The following is a 19966-nucleotide window of genomic DNA, read 5'->3' as shown; positions in this document are numbered from 1 at the left end:
ATGTGGATATTGTATTGGGTGTGCAGTGGCTAAACACTCTTGGTAGATTTCTTTTTGACTTAAAAAACAGGACTATAGAGTTCAAATACCAAGGGAAAAAGCATGTGTTGAGAGGAGCAACTAGTCAACTCAAATCTTCAAAAGCTAGTTCCTTACGCAAAGGTGGAGAATCCGAGGCTCAGTTCTATATGATGGATATCATTGATGTTGCAGTTTCTGATACTTATTGCTACAACATTCAGGCTACACAAGGTACTGAGATATATCCTACATTATCTAGTATATCAGTTTTCTATCATTTTTGAATCCCCAACTACATTACCACCTTATAGAGGTTCTTTTGACCATAGAACACCTCTTATAGACTCTGCAATTCCAGTCAATAAATGACCATATAGATATCCTGGTGTGAAGAAGGACATTATTGAAAAGTTGGTTCAGGAAATGCTTGATCAAGGAGTAATCCAGCATAGTACTAGTCCCTATGCTTCTCCTGTGGTGTTAGTTGGGAAGAAAGATGGTACATGGAGATTATGAGTAGATTATAGAGAGTTAAATCAGTTGACAATCAAAAACAAATTTCCTATTCCTATCATTGAAGATTTGTAGGATGAATTATGTGGTGCATCTGTGTTTTCAAAAATAGACTTGAGAGCTGGATATCACCAGCTTAGAATGCTTGATAGTGACACACACAAGACAACCTTCAAAATTCATGATGGACATTATGAATTTTTAGTAATGCCGTTTGGTTTAACCAATGCTCCTTCTTCCTTCCAGAGCTTAATGAATGCTGTTTTCTAGCCCTTATTAAGAAAGTCTGTGCTGGTTTTCTTTGATGATATCTTAATCTTTAGCAAGTCTATGTCATCTCATATTACTGATGTTAAGGAGGTGTTTGAGCTTATGGTTCACCATCAGTTGTATGCCAAAATGTCCAAGTGTGCTTTTGGAGTTCCTACTGATGAATACTTAGGCCATGTGATTAGTGCACAAGGTGTAGCAACAGATCCTAAGAAGATACAGGCTGTTCAACAATGGCCTATTCCCAGGACTCTTGAACAGCTGAGGGGTTTTATTGGTTTAGAAGGATATTATAGAAGATTTATAAAAGGTTTTGGTGCTATTTGTAGACCATTGCATGACCTTCTCAAGAAGGAAGGGTTTTTATGGACTGATGATGCTACAAGAGCATTTCTGGAGCTTAAAAGTGCCTTGGTCTCTGCTCCTGTTTTAGCTATGCCTGATTATGCTTTAACTTTTGTGGTAGAAACAGTTGCTAGTGGTAAAGGTATTGGAGCTGTGTTGATGCAAAAAGGGCATTTGGCTTAGCAAATCTCTAGCACTCAATTCCTATCATTGATGCAAGAAGGGCATTAGCAAATTTCTTGCACCTAAACATCAGGTTATGAGTATTTATGATAGAGAGCTATTGGCTTTGCTATTTGCTGTCTCTAAATGGTCTCACTATTTGTTAGGCTGAAGGTTTATTGTTAAAACTGATCAGAAAACACTCAAATACTTACCGAATCAGTCTATTCACACTGACTTTCAAGTGGCTTGCATATCCAAGCTAATGGCATTTGATTTTTGTATTGAGTATAAGAAAGGGGTGGAAAATAAAGTTGTTGATGCTTTATCCAGGAAACTTGATGCTGAGCTGTTAGCAATCTCTATGTTAGGTCCTCAGGGTGATTTATCGGATAGAATTAGGGATTCTTGGACCACTGATCAACACTTACAGGATATCATTGCTAGAGTTCAGCTTTCACCTTATAAATCTTTCACTTTTCTTAACAATCAGTTGAGGTGGAAGGGAAGGTTAGTGGTTGGTAATGATGAGCAGCTCAAGAAGGATATTATCTCCCTATGGCATGACTCTACTCAAGGGGGGCATTCTAGCATGGATGCCACTATTAAAAGGCTCCAATCTTTATTCTATTGGAAAGACTTGATACATGACACCAGGAACTTTGTTAATAGATGTGATATTTGCCAGAGGTACAAATATGATATGGCTGCAAATCCAGGTCTGTTGCAACCCAACCTTTGCCTGTTCCTGATGGTGTTTGGACAGATATCTGTTTGGATTTTGTTGAAGGGTTGCCTAAATCCAAAGGGAAGGAGGTGATTTTAGTGGTAGTAGATAGACTGAGCAAGTATGGTCATTTTTTGCCCTTAGCACATCCATACACAGCTCAGTCAGTCAGTTGCTCAATGTTTCCTTGACAATATCTTCAAACTGCATGGTATGCCCAACACGCTAACAAGTGATAGAGATCCTATCTTTCTTAGTGGTTTTTGGGAAGAATTATTCAGTTTACAAGGGGTTCAGTTGCAGAGATCTACTGCATACCAGCCTCAAACTGATGGTCAAACAGAGGTGTTGAATAGAACCATAGAGACATATTTAAGGTGTTTTTGCTCTGACAATCCTAAGGATTGGTGCTCTTACTTGCCATTGGCTGAATGGTGGTATAATACCACCTATCACACTACTATTAGGTGCACACCTTATGAAGCTTTATATGGTCAAAAACCTCCCACTCATCTTCCCTACTTGGCTGGTGAGGCTTCCACTGTGATGGTTGACAGATCCTTGGCTGCTAGAGAAGCTGTTATAGAGTTGTTAAGGTTCCATATGCATAGGGCTCAGCAAAGGATGAAAGACATTGCTGATAAACACAGGTCAGAGAGATTGTTTGAGATTGGTGACTGGGTCTACTTGAAACTTCAACCCTATAGACAGGTGTTCTTGGCTGCGAGAACCTTTCCTAAGCTAGCTGCTAAGTATTATGGCCCCTATGTTGTTGATGCCAAGGTTGGTGCAGTAGCTTATAGGTTATTGCTTTCCTATGATGTTCTCATTCACCTAGTATTTCATGTTTCTTAATTAAAGAGGTGTCATGAAGTTCCTTCCAGCATCCACCACCCTCCCGTTATTCAGCTATCAAGTCCATACTGTCCTCAACCTGAAGCTATTCTAGATAGAAGGTTGGTTAAGAGAGGTAATAGAGCTGTTGGTCAAGTTCTGGTGTAGTGGTCAGACATTGAGGATACACAAGCTACTTGGGAACTTGAGTCTGAATTGATGCATAGGTTTCCTACATTTCATCCTTGAGGTCAAGGATCTACTTTAGGAAGGGGTATTGATACAATGATGAGAAAAAAAGAGTGATAGAGTAACAAGAAATAGTTGCAGCAGTGCAGAGAAACTGAAAACCAGTTATTACTATGCAGTTACAAAATTAGTTACTATTGTTCTGTTCACAAAGTTAGTTACTTAGTTGTTAGACAGTTAGTTGTTAAGCTGTTAAGTATAATTGATCTTAGCTAAGTGAGCACTATAAATAGTTGATGTATTCATTTGTAACATTCATTCAGAGAATACAATTCATTCAATTTCTCCCTAAATTCTTCTTCTCTGATTTTTCTCGGCTAAAGCCCTGATTTCAGCTTCAGCTTCTTCGAGTATTTTACTCCTAGATTAACAAGTCCCACTTCAATTACTTGCTATTGTATCATAGTTCTACAACATAATATTTCTATAATAAAACTACACGAAATAATAGATAGTAACAGAAATCGAAGAGCAAGAAACTTCAAGAGTAAGGGCAATAGAATGATGCACTCCTATCTGCTAGTATGGTGCGCTGCTACCTACTAACCTTCTACTATAATTCGTGTCCTCCACACCTTCCTATCAACGATTATGTCCTCGGTAAGATGCAACTACGTCATGTCTACCCCAATTTTGTTCTTTCATTAGCAGTTGACAAGGTCAAAGTTGTTCATTGGATGACTGAAATAAAAAAAACTATACCTCTCCTAAATACTTCTTCGGTCTCCCTCTCCCTCTCTGGAATCCATCCGTAGCCAGCTTCTCACACCTGGGGCTTCGAAAATGAGTGCCTCTGCTATTTTTCTGAAATTTGTTAAAATGATGAAATTCACTTGTGGAATTGAAGATATGGGGATACTGAATTTAGAATCTCCTTTACGACTTGGAGGATCATAAGCTAGCAAGGAATTTAGTCCAATTGTGGAGCAAATCATTGATACTTTATTGTTTTCACCTCTTTTTCAGTCAATTAATCAACTATTCCTCAAGTCTAAATTAACTGTGGTCAGTTATATGAATTCTTTGTATCCATTTAGTTGTTTGGCCTGCTTTGTATTTTGCCTGGCTATTCTTAGGTTCTAATTTTGGTTATGTTCTTTGTGTTATACTTGATAGTTGGAAGTGTTTTATCACTGGTAGAGATTGGACCTTGATAGAGGAAAATGGATATGATCATTAGAATTAAAGAAGTCATACAAAGATTCATGTAATCGACCATCAAAATGGAATCCAAAAAGATTCATGTAATCGACTCCATCAAAATGGAATCCAACTTATTTGGGATTGCGGCGTAGGGGTTTGAGTGATTGATAGATATTGGATGTTTCTTATATATGTGTCTTATATATATATGTATATATATATATATGGCTTTGAGGATCATAAGCTTGCAAGTCATATACTCTTTTGTGCAGACGCTACAGATACTTCAGTGTTGTCCTCTTTTTTCCCTAAAAGAGAAAAAGGAAAAAAGATAGAAGCTACGCCAGTGCATACTATATGAATAGACTCTATTATTCTACATACAAATCATTCAATTGCTCCAATGTTCCAAACAAGCTGGTGTAAGCGAGCCAATGGTACTATGTACTTGCCACTCTATTCAGGCCTATATTATTTGGATACGCAGTAATATGTTTTAAAGACGATTTAAGGATGATTGGAAATCAAATGTTCTCTGAGTCTCACGCTTACCCATACTCAACACACAGATAACTAAAAAATCTGAAAAAATTCCTGGTGGCTATGAATAAATAAGTAAATATGTACATGAGTGTGCGTGCGTGTGTTTGTGAGCACTCTTCTGAAGGATAGGTCTCTGAAACCCACATATAATTCTTTCATCGTTTCTTTTGAATAATTAAATGCAATACTTCAGATATTTCTCTGGATGCATTCTTGAATGGATAATCAGTTTGCATACTGTAAAATTCATGACCAAAGATCCCGACAGTTGGAGTGTCCTTGTTTTCAAGTTTGCTGTTTTCATGCATCATATGACATGCCTAAAATGCAGTTTTTATTCTGCAGCTAGAGGATGAAAGCTTCAAAGGGAGCAACTTAATTTTGTTTCCCCCAGCTGATCGTCAAACTCAAGAATTCCACTTGCAAACTATGCTGCAAGATATTGCTGCCTCGTTGTTGATGGAATTTGAGAAATCAGTTCTTCAAGCAGAGTCGGGTGGAACTATTCTCAAGACTCCTTTAGATTCCCAAGCGAGTCTTAGCTCAGAGGAGGTTCATATTTTAGGTGTTTTGAGGATTTATTTCAATAGTTGTCTTGTTTAGTTTCTTGATGTGGTAGGATTTCATTACCATTTAAATTATTAACTTCTTGATTGCATTGGAGAACCTTATAGGTCATCAAGGCTAAAAAACGAAGACTGGGCCGTGCACAAAAAACTATTGGGGATTACTGTCTGTTGGCAGGGTCACCTGTTGATGCTAATGCCCATTATTCAACTTCATTGGAGCTTGCTAGATTGACTGGAGACTTCTTTTGGTTTGCTGGGGCAATGGAAGGCAGTGTTTGTGCACTGTTGGTGAGTTTGAACATACTCTCAGTGATGCCAGTGCATCTTATTGAAAATTAATTCATTATCCGGAGAAGTCATTGCTTGACAATCATCTAATATAAGCTGTTCATTTTGGAGTTGGAAGCCATTTTCTTTGGAGTTGGAACCATATTTGACACCTAACACAGGCGCTTACACCATATTAAAGCCATTTTTAAAAAGTAATTGTAGGAGCTGGAAACCATATTTGACACCTGAACACCACATATTCTTCTTGATTTACTTTATGGACGCGTGTTTGTCTACTGACCGGTAATGCCGTTTATTAGGAAAACATCTGCCAGAACAAATCTCCGATTTTTTGTTCTTTCTTGTTCCTTTTTCCTTCTTTCGGGGGATGGGTTGAGGGAATTCCTTTTAGAACTTAATGAGTGGGATCCTTATGGTATTGGGTGTAATTAATTAAATCTATGTTTTCCACCAGTTTTGCTTGGTATTTTTAAATTCTGTTACCTGCTTGAGTTTGCATTCATGTTACATGCATCTTTGTTTTTCAAGGGGTTAAAAAAGAATGTTATCATATTTGTCTTGTGCTCAAGTGCATTGGACTCGTAAGTCGCTATCAATGATTCCATGTAATCTTTTTAAATTCTTATTGCTTCTTTGTTTTGCTTTTTTGTGTTGTGGACCCTCTCAATCTTTCATAGTATTACAGTTTGTATCTAATTAGTACAGCTCCTTTTAGCACAGACATGATTACTGATGATACGGTCTAAGTAAGGGACCGAGAAATTTCTTGTATGAATTTGAGAGGATACCATTAAGAGGGGGACTATTCTGTGTATTCAAACCATGTTTTTATCCTCACATCAAATTTAATTCTACAGGCAATCATGTGTTGTAATTTAAATGACATAAATATGTTAGGTATATTGATACTTTTGACTGCATACAGCTCCTGATAAGTATTGCAAACATACATCCGTTTGCAACTGAAGGCATTTTAGTGTGATTATGGATGGATCTAGACCTTATGTGTTTGTTTTATTTCGGAATTGTTGGGGTGGTGGAGTACATCTTTAAAATGAGACTAGAAAAAATGGTTGCTAAGGTCCTGAGGAAGGAAAAGGGAAACTTTGAGGTTAGTAAATGCATGGAATGCTAAAATTTTTCCAAGGTTTGTGTTCAGCCTGTTTTGTGTTTCCTATTGACAATCTATGGATGCTTCTAGTACCTCTGATCTAAGTTACTCGGACTCTCCAAAAATATTGCCGCACCCTTCGGATCCTCCAAAAATGCTCTACTTTTTAAGGATCCTACACGCACCCGATGACATTCTTGAAGAGTCTGAGCAACATAGCCTCTGATACATACTTAAGTAGCAGGCACATAAAACTTGAATTAGAAGGAATGCTAACTTTTTGTGAAAAATGAGGCAATATTGCAGATGTCAAAATCACGAGATAGTAATACTTATTAAAAGTTGAGTGCATTGTATCTTATGGTTCCCAAGAGCTTATTCATTCTTAAAGTCTCAAGATCTTCGTTATACCTCCTTACTTGAATCTCATGGTTATTATTTTGATGATTAGATAGATCAAATGGGTCAGAGGGATCAAGTTCTAGATGACGAGGTCAAATACCGTTACAATAATGTCATTTTGCATTACAGGAAGTCATTTATTCAAGACAATGCTCAAAGGTATATGCCTGTCTTTTAGTCTTTACTGTAGATGTAGTTACCTAAGCACCTTTATCATGACCTTATTTATAATCATTGGATATATAATTTGTATTTCCCGTCCCTTTCTTTCTGATTTGTGCACACAGTTTGAGAGGGAAAAACAATATCTTTTTTTGATGAAGTATGGCATCAACAAGATGCATTTAGTTACTAGACATGACATTAAAGCTTTCAAAAAATCTAGCTCGTATACAAAAACTGTCTATGACAGAGCTTGGGAACTAATGAAGTCTAGTTGATCTGAATTATTAACTGGGAACAAACAGGACCAGCGATGTAACTCCAGGGAGAACAAAAATGGACTTCAAATTACATTTCCATCTTAATTTTAGCAGTTGTTAAAGGATTCCTTGATAATGGATATGGCTTAATCATTACGTTAGGAACCTTCTAGTCCTAAAGACTAAGTTGTTTATTTTGGTGGTGCAGCTATTTAGAAGTTCTTAATTTAGTTTTGTTCATAAAATGACTTAGTTCCCAAGCCTTTCTTTAAGGCAGTGTAGCAAATCACAGAACAATTTAATAACTTGTTCCGGAAGTTAGAACTCCATGATGCACGCCAATTTCCTGCGAAACTTGTCAAAATTTGCATGTTGAAGAACTTTGACAGATCGGTAGATGAACTAATAGTTGGAGGCTGACTCAGATAAACTTTCATGACTGAATATGTGAGGAAAACTATGTTGCTGTGGGGCAAATTACAAGAATTGGCCAGAGGTTGTGAGGAATTGTCACCTTTCTATAAGAAAAACTGTCTATGACAGAGCTATGGAACTAATGAAGTTTAGTTGGTCTGAATTATTAACTGGGAACAAACTGGACCAGCGATGTAACTCCAGGGAGAACAAAACAACAACAACAACAACAAACCCAGTGTGTTCCCACAAAGTGGGGTCCGGGGAGGGTGAGATGTACGCAGTCCATACCGCTACCTCCGAAGAAGTAGAGACGCTGTTTCCGATAGACCCTCGGCTCATCCAGGGAGAACAAAAATGGACTTCAACAATACATTTCCATCTTAATTTTAGCAGTTGTTAAAGGATTCCTTGATAATGGATATGGCTTAATCATTACGTTAGGAACCTGCTAATCCTAAAGACTAAGTTGTTTATTTTGGTGGTGTAGCTATTCAGAAGTTCTTAATTTAGTTTTGTTAATAAAATGACTTAGTTCCCAAGCCTTTCGTTAAGGCAGTGTAGCAAATCACAGGACAATTTAGTGACTTGTTCAGGAAGTTAGAACTCCATGATGTAGGGCAAGATTCCTGTGACACCTGTCATAATTTGCATGTTGAAGAACTTTGACAGATCGGCAGATGAAATAATAGTTGGAGGCTGACTTAGATAAACTTTCATGGCTGAATATGTGAGGAAAACTATGTTGCTGTGGGGCAAATTACAAAAATTGGCCAGAGGTTGTGAGGGATTGTCACCTTTCTATAAGAAAAGCTTGAACTAAGAGCCTCTTTTGTCAAAAAAACAAACAGTTAGCATGACATAAAACTAGTGATATGGATCTTTATCCTATGCGCGAACTGTTTAACCATTTAAATTGTTCATATGCAACTAAGAGCCATTTCTGTGCCTTTTCTCCATATGGCTCCTCTATGGACTGTTGACTGAGATCATCCTTGTGTTACTAGGGGTTCAAAATGGATTTATTCTTCTTATCTTCTTTGTCTTATAAACTAGCTGATTTACCTTTTCAACTAGCAGCATGTAGATGTTGCTTAACCAAAATCTCTGATTATTTTCTAATTCAGCGTATATAATTGTTTGTATTGTTTTTGATGCAGAGTTTCTCCTCTAAGTTTCGAGCTTGAGGCTACTCTCAAATTAGCGCGATTTCTCTGCAGGTACTGTTGGTAAAAATCAGATATGATTCAGGAATGATCTTTTTCAGTGCTGGTTTAGTTATGTTCTTTTCCTGATTAAAAACAGTTTAATAATGACATGTAGCTGCAGTGTGAACCTGCTGTGTTTGTCTTTGTTCTTACCTTTCTGATGTACTTATTATATGGTAATTGAGATCCTTATGGGAAAAGATATGTGAGTTGAGGTTTAATTTCTGAATGATGCCCATTTTATAATTGATGAACTTAACTGTTAGATATAACACAAACTTGAAATTGCCACACAAAAAAGAACATGTTAGTGCTCGAACAATCATAAGTAGCTGTTTTCGAGCATTAGTACTTGTCACAGAAAATGTGAAATTAGTTAGATATCAGTCAACTCAACTCAGGCCAAATTGCTGCAACTGGGGTCACTTGCTAGCTCTAACACAATTCTTATCTTTAGTTCACCTGGACTTTGCACTGTACATATTTGTTCACGAGCTGAATAATTTGGTGTGGGATTTAAGTAAACATAGAGGTATGATCCTGTGCTTATGATTTACTGGCTACAGACTACGGGCGCACGCCTCCAAAAACTAGGTGGAGGGGGGTGAAGAGGAGAAGGTTGATGGAAAGTGAAAAAGAAGTAAACTGAACAAATTTCCACATTTAGCAAACAGTATATTTAGTTTCGGTCCAACATGTTCTGTTTGTGGTTAATCTCGGCTACTCATTATGTTTAGGCTACACATATATGTTCCTCAACAGTTATGAACTTACAGTTTTTTTGTAGAAAATGAGAAACAATAAAACTGATGATGTATCTGAATTCAAATCAAAATGGCTTTATAGAAAAAGTTCAAATCCTTGGGAAAAAATGAAAGATAAATATAAATATTAGTACCTAAATCTGCAACAGACAAGTAGCTTCATCTCGTTAATAATGCCATCAGTATATCTTTTGCTTATCTGCTGTAGTTCATCCAAGAGAAGCCAATAATACCTTTGCTTTTTCAAAATGTGGATCTTTTTTCCTGATCACTTCCAACTTTTTGGAGAAATCTGGACGATGGTGGTGTGATATTTATTACTTAGAAGAAGGGCAACTTCTGTCATCTAGATCTTCTTGAGAAGTTTTTGAATTTCACCTTCCTTGTTTTTTGTTCTTATTGGTTTGGCAGGAAGGAGCTGGCCAAGGAAGTGGTTGATTTGTTGACTGCGGCTGCTGATGGAGCAAAATCTTTGATTGATGCTAGTGACAGATTGATATTATATATTGAAATAGCTCGCCTCTTTGGGACTCTTGGTTATCATCGAAAGGCTGCTTTTTTCTCAAGGCAGGTGGCTCAGCTATACTTACAACAAGAGAATCAATTGGCTGCTATCAGCTCAATGCAAGTACTGGCAATGACCACACAAGCTTATCGTGTTCAAAGTAGAGCCTCCACCGACCACGCTCTTTATCAGGTGACTCAAAAATCCTTATTGTTCTTCATGATGCAAGCAAACAGGTTACATGGAGGGCTTCACTTTGAGCTGCACTCTACGGCACTGCTCCTTTGGATTTTAGGGGGGAAGGACACAAACACTTTGTGCTGTTTTTTAAGAAGCAAACATCTTTTACTGTATGGGTTGGGAACTGTTTTTGTTCACATACATCATCAGATATAATTAGTAGTACAAAGTCTTCATAACTTCTCCAATGAACTTTACAAAGTCTTCATAACTTCTCCAATAAACTTTCTTCTCAGGCTTATGAAACATGCATTTCAAATAAAGAATACTTTCTTTAGGCGTGACAATTTTGAAGACTGAATATAGATCTGTCAACACCTGCAGTTACATAATAATTTTGGCGAAGGACTGAGAAAACAACTGATTTATTTTATTCTTCAGTAGGAGGTTTCCAGGTGAATACAAAGTAAAAGTAGTTTAATATATGGCAAAGGATATCATGTTTTAATTTACTAGCATTGTGTTGTGTTGTGCCAAAAGTTATTGGTAATGAGAAACTGGACATTCACAGAAATTCTCATAAAATTGTTTATCGAAGGTTTTTTGGTTTAATAGTGTTGCTGACGTTATCCTTCAGAGAAAATGTAATGTCACAACTATCTTGTTGATGGATTAATATTTCCTCAAAAAGTTTAAAATTTTAAATGCCCAAACATTCAGGGGAGAGAGAGTGTAATTTTGTATTTAGAGCGAGATCCAAACAATGGAGATTTGATACCATCATAAAAGTTTCTTGAAAATGCATTTCAAGATAGGAAGAGGCAGTTTCCAAAGCAATTCAAGTGGCTTGCTGTGGGAATATGCAGTTCAATGCCTCAATGTTGGAGCAATTAGCCAATGGATTGAGTTGTCTTTATCAGTCATGGTAGATATATAGTGAAAACTAGAGTCTGTATGAGGATTCATTGTGGCTGTCAATCATATAGGTGGATCTATGGCTTTTTTAGCACATCTTGTCTCTGCGTATTTTAGATTATTTTGGAGCCAAAATACATGCCAAGTGAATGTGTCATGAGACATTTTTATCATGGTTTCTTTTAATTCACCCCAATGTCAATTAAAGAGTTAACATTTGCTTTCTGTATCTCTTCATTATTTATGAAGGAAAGTGGGCAAAATCATGCTGATGGTGGAAAAGCGCATCACAATTGGATAGTATCACTATTTGAATCTCAATGGAGTAGCATTCAAATGGTTGTGCTGAGGGAAATACTTCTATCAGCTGTTCGTGGTGGAGATCCTCTTACTGCATGGAGTGCAGCAGCACGTCTTCTTAGGTCCTATTATCCTCTTATTACACCTGCTGGGCAAAATGGTCTTGCAAGTGCACTTTCAAATGCATCAGAGAGACTTCCCTCAGGAACTCGCTGTGCTGATCCTGCATTGCCTTTTATAAGGTATTGCTTGTGAAACATAGCAAAGCTTCTAATGTGATGGAGATTCTGATATTTGCTGTTATAGAGTAGTCTGTTTCTTCATAATTAAGCAAATGTTTCTGCTCATCTATTTTTCGCATCTTGTCTCAAAGCTGGTAAATCTTCTTCTCCTCATTTATGGAGGTAGGGATACAGGAGCTGTTATCTTATTCTTTGACACCCCATTTTCCAGTTGTTACATTGAACTGTGGTTCCAAATACCCAAGCTTCAAAGTAGAAAATGGATTGTTTTGTACACAGAGACCATGTAAGTCACCTGGTTTTGCACTTTGTATTTTGTAGATGTTAGATGGAACATTCTAAAAGCTTATTGCCTTTTTATTTCACTTGTGGGTGGGGGTGGGGGGTGGCAGGTTATCCTATGGCAGGTGGGGAAATTTGGGGTCCTAGTTATGACATTGGTGGTGTCTAGTTTTCACAACATTCTGCTTTTACCTGTGTTTGATGTAATATGACGCTGTAGATGATGAAGTGTTTCTTGCATCGTTTTCTTTTATGTCATGTCACTAACTTGCCAAAGGTTATTTGATTCATTTGTTTATTTGGTGTCAAGAATATATTCCTTTTTTGTATAGATAGCTGGACTGATTCAATCTTCATAGTTCCCTCAGTTTTTACAATTAGATTTTTGCAGCTTCAGAGTGATCTTTCCTCATACTGATACTCTGGATTTTATGGTGTCTGGCTGTGTGCAGTTGCTGACCTTATTTCTTTCCGCATACTAATACTGTTCTGGATTTTATGGTGTCTGCAATTGCTGACCTTGTTATCAAAGTTTTTTTTTCCACAAAAGGCCTGATTTTCCTTTCCTCAATATATATGCTCCCAGATTGCATTCTTTTCCACTTCATTCCTCTCAACAGGACATAGTAAAACGTAATCATGGGAGAGATGATTGGTGGGCAGGGTCTGCTCCTTCAGGACCTTTTATTTATACACCTTTCAGCAAAGGGGAGCCAAATCAAAGCAGTAAGCAGGAGCTGATTTGGATTGTAGGTGAAGCAGTACAAGTGTTCGTTGAGTTGGCAAATCCTTGTGGTTTTGATTTGAAGGTGGATAGTATATATCTATCTGTTAATTCTGGGAATTTTGATGCTTTTCCCATCAGTGTTAATCTGCCTCCTAATTCCTCCAAAGTGATTGCATTATCTGGAATTCCTACTGAAGTAGGTCCATTAAAAATTCCAGGATGCATTGTTCATTGTTTTGGGGTTATCACTGAACATTATTTTAAAGATGTGGATAATCTTCTAGTGGGAGCAGCTCAAGGACTTGTGCTGTCTGACCCTTTCCGCTGTTGTGGGTCACCAAAGTTGAAAAATGTTACAGTTCCAAATATTTCAGTGGTTCCCCCTCTGCCATTGCTTATATCACGTGTTGTGGGTAGTGATGGTGCTATAATTTTATATGAAGGTGAGATTCGTGAAGTACAGATAAGTTTGGCCAATGCAGGCACAGTTCCAATAGAACAAGCCCACATCTCATTATCTGGGAAAAATCAAGACTCTATCCAGTCAATTGCTTATGAAACCTTACAGTCTTCCCTTCCTTTGAAGCCCGGTGCTGAAGTGAGGATACCTGTCACTTTAAAGGCTTGGCAGCTCGGACTTTTGGATCCAGATGCTGGTCCTAGTAAGAACATATCTGGAAGCACCGGGAGGCAAGTCAAGGATGGATGCAGTCCTTTGCTGCTGATCCACTATGCAGGTGAGCATTCAACTTCTGACTGTTGCAGGTTATGTGATAGACTAGGAAAATGAAGCACTTTGAACTTGGGATGCTGCATTTTGGTTTCACGATTTGAACATGTCAGTGCAACAAGCTGGGGACGTCCCTGCACTCTCTGGGGGGCCCTCTTTTTTGTGTTTCTTTCCCAACAATTATGAGTGGTCCTGTTTTTTCTTTGTTTCCACATGAGTCAGCAAGTACACAAAGCATGTGGATTTGGATATGTATGTTAATATCACTATTCGTTTTAATTTTCTTGCACAGCCACTTGTTTCTTTTTTGCAATCTGAAAGGGTCAGGATGGTAGTGAGCTTCTGCACCAACATGAGATGAATCATATTTGTTTAGGATGAAATTGAGATATTAAATGTTAGGGACCATTGGTCTCGAGCCGGGGGTCTATCAGAAACAGCTTCTCTACCTCACCTCTGAGGTAGTGGTATGGACTGCGTACATTCTACCCTCTCCAGACCCCACTTTGTGGGAATATACTGGGTATGTTGTTGCTGTAAATGTTAGGGACCAAATCAAATGTTGGCCATGAAATTGGGAACAAAGATAGAAATTACACAATGGGTATACAAGGAATCTTTCCACACGATACTAGGAGCCGATGTAAAATGATGAAAGTGTGGGATGCCAATTAGTTGGTGGTTATCAGTGACATGATTGCGTGCAGAAGTGTTTTAGTAAGAGAGCAATGCACAGCATGGGAATGAGATTTTATTTGTTTTCACTTTTCATTTTGTTTCTATAATTAGCTTCATGCTTTTGTCAGACATTTGAGTTCTTGGTTTAGACTCTTGTTTACCTTCTAATATTTTGTTATGGTTTATTAGTTTTTGAATCCTCTAATTGGTTATTGGAAACAACCTCTCTACCTTATAGGTAGAGGTAAGGCTGCGTATACACCACCTGTGAATTCTCTAATTGATATTCAGTTAGATTTCATGTACGCCTAATTGTATTGCCTAATGATCTGCTCCTCTTGTTGTCCATTAACTGATCCTGGATATTTTTGAGATTCTCTAACTGGTCTATGGGGTTGGGTTGCATTTCTTTTATCAGGTCCACTTGCTTATGCTGTAGATGCATCAACAAATGGATCTATTCCTCCTGGTAGGCGCTTGGTCGTTCCCCTTAACATATGTGTTTCACAGGGGTTATCTCTTATGAAGGCTCGTTTGTTATCAATGGAGATCCCTGCTCTCGTTGCTGAGAACCATTCAAAAGTTCAAGTAGAAACCTGTTCTGCTGAAGGATCCCCCCGTACTGATAGGTTCATGAAAATTGATCCTTACAGAGGAAGTTGGGGCCTGCGTTTCCTCGAGCTTGAGTTATCCAATCCGACTGATGTTGTCTTTGAGATTGGTGTGTCTGTCAATATGGAGGATTCTAACAATGAGGAGAATCCTGAATATGATTATCCTAAAACTAGGATTGACAGAGATTACACTGCCAGGGTGCTAATTCCATTAGAACATTTTAAGTTACCAGTTCTTGATGGTACTTTCCTGGTTAAGGACTCCCAAATGAATGGGACTGCTAGTAGAAGATCGAGCTTTTCGGAGAAAAGTAGCAAAGCTGAACTTAATGCTTCCATCAAAAATTTAATCTCTAAAATCAAAGTCGGGTGGCAATCTGGCCGAAACAATTCAGGAGAACTAAACATCAAAGACGCAATACAGGCTGCGCTTCAATCATCTGTGATGGATGTATTACTACCTGATCCATTGACCTTTGGGTTTAGGTGTGGCAATAATACTTCACAAGATTTTGCTGAACATAAATTGGATGAAGAATCTGATGCTCAGGGTGCACGTAAAGGTTCAGTAAAAGCTCATGACACAATACCAGTAGAAGTGCTGGTACGCAATAATACCAAGGAAATGATTAAAGTCAGCCTTAGCATCACATGCAAAGATATAGCTGGGGAGAACTGCGTCGAGGGTGATAAAGCGACAGTGCTATGGGCAGGTGCTATTCTAAACATTACTCGTCTCCATCTCCATGTTCTTTTTTCAAGTTGAAATATCACTGTAATTTCGTATCTGCTGTGTGTATCATTTCAACATTTGACGAGTACTTGGCTATGAGTTTTTATTGCAAATATAGAGCTATTTCAATAGTTATTTTGGATTAATCCCATCAATGAGGAAAGGTTTCATTATTGTCACGACCAGAGACTACCCCTACCCCTAGTCGTAATACGCTGCTTAGAACCACAAGTGATCCCAAGCTAACCCATGGTACTGGTATAATGCTTAAGCAACTGCTTAAAATATATATAAAAGCTAAACTGACTGAGCAGAAGCATAATCATAAGAAAAGTTGTTTCAATACGTTATTGTTAAAAGTTTACAACACTGTAATCTGAATGAAAGTGGGACTTAAACTACATAGAATAACTTTGACTGACTATCTATGAAGTCTCTACTAATACTGACTATAGGTAGTCGTGATATGACCCCAACTATCCCTAATCAATACATACGAATAAAAAAAATGAAATACTGGAACTACAATCGACTTGAGTCCTTGAAATAAAAGAACTCATCACCTGCTGGCTAAATGCTATGACCTACTTGACTATGATCCTGATAGTAAGCACCTGAATCTACGTTACATGAAAAATATAGGGAGAAGAGGTATGCGATTAGTACTTTGGAATGTACTGAGTATATGAGATATGCACTAGTCATGAAAAAAACTTAAAACATGCTTTGAAACTAAGGACATAAGCCATTTGCTGAAATATGCATTTAAAACATGTCTGTACGCAATAGCTATGAGGCGTATTGAGATCTTTAAATCATGAGCTAAAATATTTCTGTAAACTGAGAAGCGGTAGAAACATAACTATAATATTTAATCTCAAGTTAATGCTAAATATGTTGTAAAATTGTACTAAATGCTAACTGATTTCAAAGAGGATGAACTGAAGTACAATGACCCTATATGAAATACACAAATACTAATATGCAATGATAATATGAGAAGTCATGGTTTAAGAGCAAGTAAAACTAAACTGAGGATCATGTGCAAACACTGAGTCTGAAATTATGGGATGTGAACTGATGCAATCACCATATAAATAAACATGTAACTGATCAATATTGTACTGAGTAAACTGATTATGAGGTCATGCAATAACTGAGTTTGATCTGTGGGAGCTACTGTTAACCGACATATAACCATGTGAGCTAAACATGGAGTTCGAGGTATAAACCACATCGAAAATGGCCCAATATACTTTGCCAAGGTATAAAAGCTGATCTAATGTAGTTCCACTAAATTGATGTCCAAAAGGATTAAGGTGTTAATCCTGGTCTGACGGGTGACCCTTTAGAACCTACGGTGGCATAGTAGTTCTGGGACTTAGGGACTTCTACTAAAGGTCTCAGACTAACTGACAGGTGAGCCTTCATCTCTGTGTTTGCTCGATGCTAAGTACTACTCCCAATTGAATATAAATTGATATACTGAATAGCTCAATAATACTGAAGTTCTGGTATTGGAAGATAAGTGCTTTATCTGAAAGTATTCTGAATCATAAAAACTGAAGTACTGATTGTTTAACTGACAATGCATGATACCCTAGGTCATCGGGTGTTCATAACCCGTCATCTTTGAAGAATGCAATATCATGATAAATTTGATAATTTGGAGAGAAATATGAAATTTCATACACAAGTCCAAAATCATGAATTTATCAACATACTGTGGGTTCAAAATTCTAAATATGTAAAGATGCTAAATTTTATGGGAAAACATGATATGCCAACTAATATGGACTGAAATCCGCAAAATCATGATAAATAATGCTTAATAGTCTTGAAAATTGATACAGCATACGTAGCTTGATCATATGCTTTAAATTTGAAGTAATATCATGTAAATCATGCATGGACATAAGAATATTGTGAATGCTATAATATAGTTATAAGAAATCATAAATAATAGTGAAAACATGCTTATGTATGTAAATATCAAGGAGAACTGAATTTAAGCTTGAAATTCTATTTGGGTAAAAATCCTAGTTCATGGGAATCATAGAAATCATAACTGAAATTCATATTTTAAAACTAGATTTTGGGCATAAGGGTGAAAGAAATCCCTTATTAAATACCCACATACCTAGACTAATGAAATCTTGGACTGAAGCCTTGAGAATCTGGCTTTGAGAAAAACCCTAGGCTTAGGCTTGCTTGAGAGTTGTATCGCTTGATTTTCTAACTTAGAATGAGTTTGGGGTGATTAAATAGATTTATACCTCTTGTAACAGCTAAAACGACGTAGTTTTGGGGTTAAAAGAATGAGAAAAGACCAAACAACCCTTTTAAAATAGTCTAAAAAAGTTGTTGGTATCAGTCCCAACGAGTTTGGTGACGACCCGTAGGGTCTGGGGATGATTCGTGGCCCGAGTCGTCGTCGTCTGGGACTCAAATTTTGGTCCTACTACCGTGGCAACGAGTCACCCTACGACGCGTAGTGGCCTGACGATGAGTCGTTGTCACGGGCAATTTTGCAGTGTTTCAGTAAATTGGCCATAACTTTTTACTCCAATACTGGATTAAGGCGAAACTGGAGGTGTTGGAACGCTAATTCAATTTTCTATCTTTTGGTGGGTCTTGAGCTCAAAAACTCTTAGTAATATAAAAGTTATGCTCTTCTGAAGTTGGCTATAGCAATATTTTTCACAAGAATTCAATCGTAAGGGATATTTTGACTTCTCTATGAGCTAGGAGCTATTTGTGGCCTTAATATATATCTAAATCACTTATTAAACTACCAAAATATGGTTTGTGCTTTTGCATATACTTGAAGCATGGTTCTAATATTGGCTTGGATTTTCGGGGTGTTACAGTTATCTGCCTTGTTTTGTTTTTTTTGATGATAAAGGCTTCCTTCACTATTCAAAATTAAGGGTGTGTTCGGTGTGGAGAAAACGTTTTTCAATTTTTTCCACGTTTGGTTGGTCAAAATTTTTGGAAAATATTTTTTTCTAGAAAAACAAGTTCCTTAAAATGAGGAAAATGACATCCCTAATGAAAGTAGGGAAAACAAGTTCTACAAGTTATTCCACATTGATTGTGTCTTCTCCACCTCCAACACATCGCATCTTCACCCCACCCCCGTAGCCTCGCCACCCCTATCCCTCTCCCCCCACCTCCCATAGTATTTTTCTTAGATTATATATTAATGTTTTTAGAATAATGCTTTTTTGCATATATACCGAACACGAGAAAGTTAGTAAAACACACTTATTTTCCTGGAAAACATTTTTAATAGAAAACGTTTTCCTTCATACCAAACACACCACCCTAAGAGAGCAAACTATACTCATGATTTGTAATTGAAGGCTCATCTTACTCTTGAGTGATATGTGTATTGACCTTTTTTGGTCTTTTTTAGGTGTTCTGAGTGGTGTCACTTTGGAGGTACCTCCACTGAAGGAATATAGACATTCGTTCTCCTTGTATTTCCTGGTTCCAGGTGAGTACACATTATTAGCTGCTGCTGTGATTGATGATGCTAATGAAATGCTCCGGGCCAGAGCAAGAGCTAATACATGTGATGAGTCCATATTTTGTCGTGGGCCACCATTCCATATCCGAGTGAATGGGACTATGTGATGTCCTTATTGAAGTGTCCATAGTTTACCAAAACCAGGTGAAACTTGCCAGCTTGAGCCATTTTTATTTGTAGAGTATCCCTTGTTATTTGCACTTGGCATTTCTTGTCATTCCTCTTTATATAGAGTTTCATTTTGCTTTAGGAGTAAACTACATCACTCGGTTTCCAATTGATGTACATTAGGATTCTACAGTGATTTGTAAAGCTGTTCCAGACGATGAAGAGCTGGACATTTTCCCCTGCAATTTACAGTGTTATGATTTTGTTGCCTGTGTAACTAAGTTGCTTTAGCCTTAAAGTAGATGTTTCTACTATTAACTGTGGGTTATTTGTTTATTTTAGAATCAGGCACTAATGAACCTACATGGTACCTGGAAATATCAAAAAAGAAAAAAGATTATCTCACAGGATCTACTGATTGGTGCCTTTTAT

General features: G+C 37.4%; 1 protein-coding gene across 1 annotated transcript in view; it reads left to right on the top strand.

Moving 5' to 3' along the window:
* LOC107872826 (trafficking protein particle complex II-specific subunit 120 homolog) overlaps window positions 1–19811 on the top strand; it is a 25023-nt gene extending 5212 nt beyond the window's left edge. Inside the window, exons 2-10 of the mRNA XM_016719447.2 lie at window positions 5153–5359; window positions 5482–5664; window positions 7230–7339; window positions 9177–9236; window positions 10400–10685; window positions 11838–12130; window positions 12999–13876; window positions 14966–15874; window positions 19313–19811. Of these exons, the coding sequence (XP_016574933.2) occupies window positions 5153–5359; window positions 5482–5664; window positions 7230–7339; window positions 9177–9236; window positions 10400–10685; window positions 11838–12130; window positions 12999–13876; window positions 14966–15874; window positions 19313–19533 (3147 nt within the window). The 3' untranslated portion in view covers window positions 19534–19811. The remainder of the gene's footprint in view (window positions 1–5152; window positions 5360–5481; window positions 5665–7229; window positions 7340–9176; window positions 9237–10399; window positions 10686–11837; window positions 12131–12998; window positions 13877–14965; window positions 15875–19312) is intronic.
* Window positions 19812–19966: the final 155 nt, after the last annotated feature.

The sequence above is a fragment of the Capsicum annuum genome, chromosome 6 (genome assembly GCF_002878395.1).
Source record: "Capsicum annuum cultivar UCD-10X-F1 chromosome 6, UCD10Xv1.1, whole genome shotgun sequence".
In the NCBI taxonomy this organism is placed as follows: Eukaryota; Viridiplantae; Streptophyta; class Magnoliopsida; order Solanales; family Solanaceae; genus Capsicum; species Capsicum annuum.
This window is presented reverse-complemented; position numbering and strand designations above follow the sequence as displayed.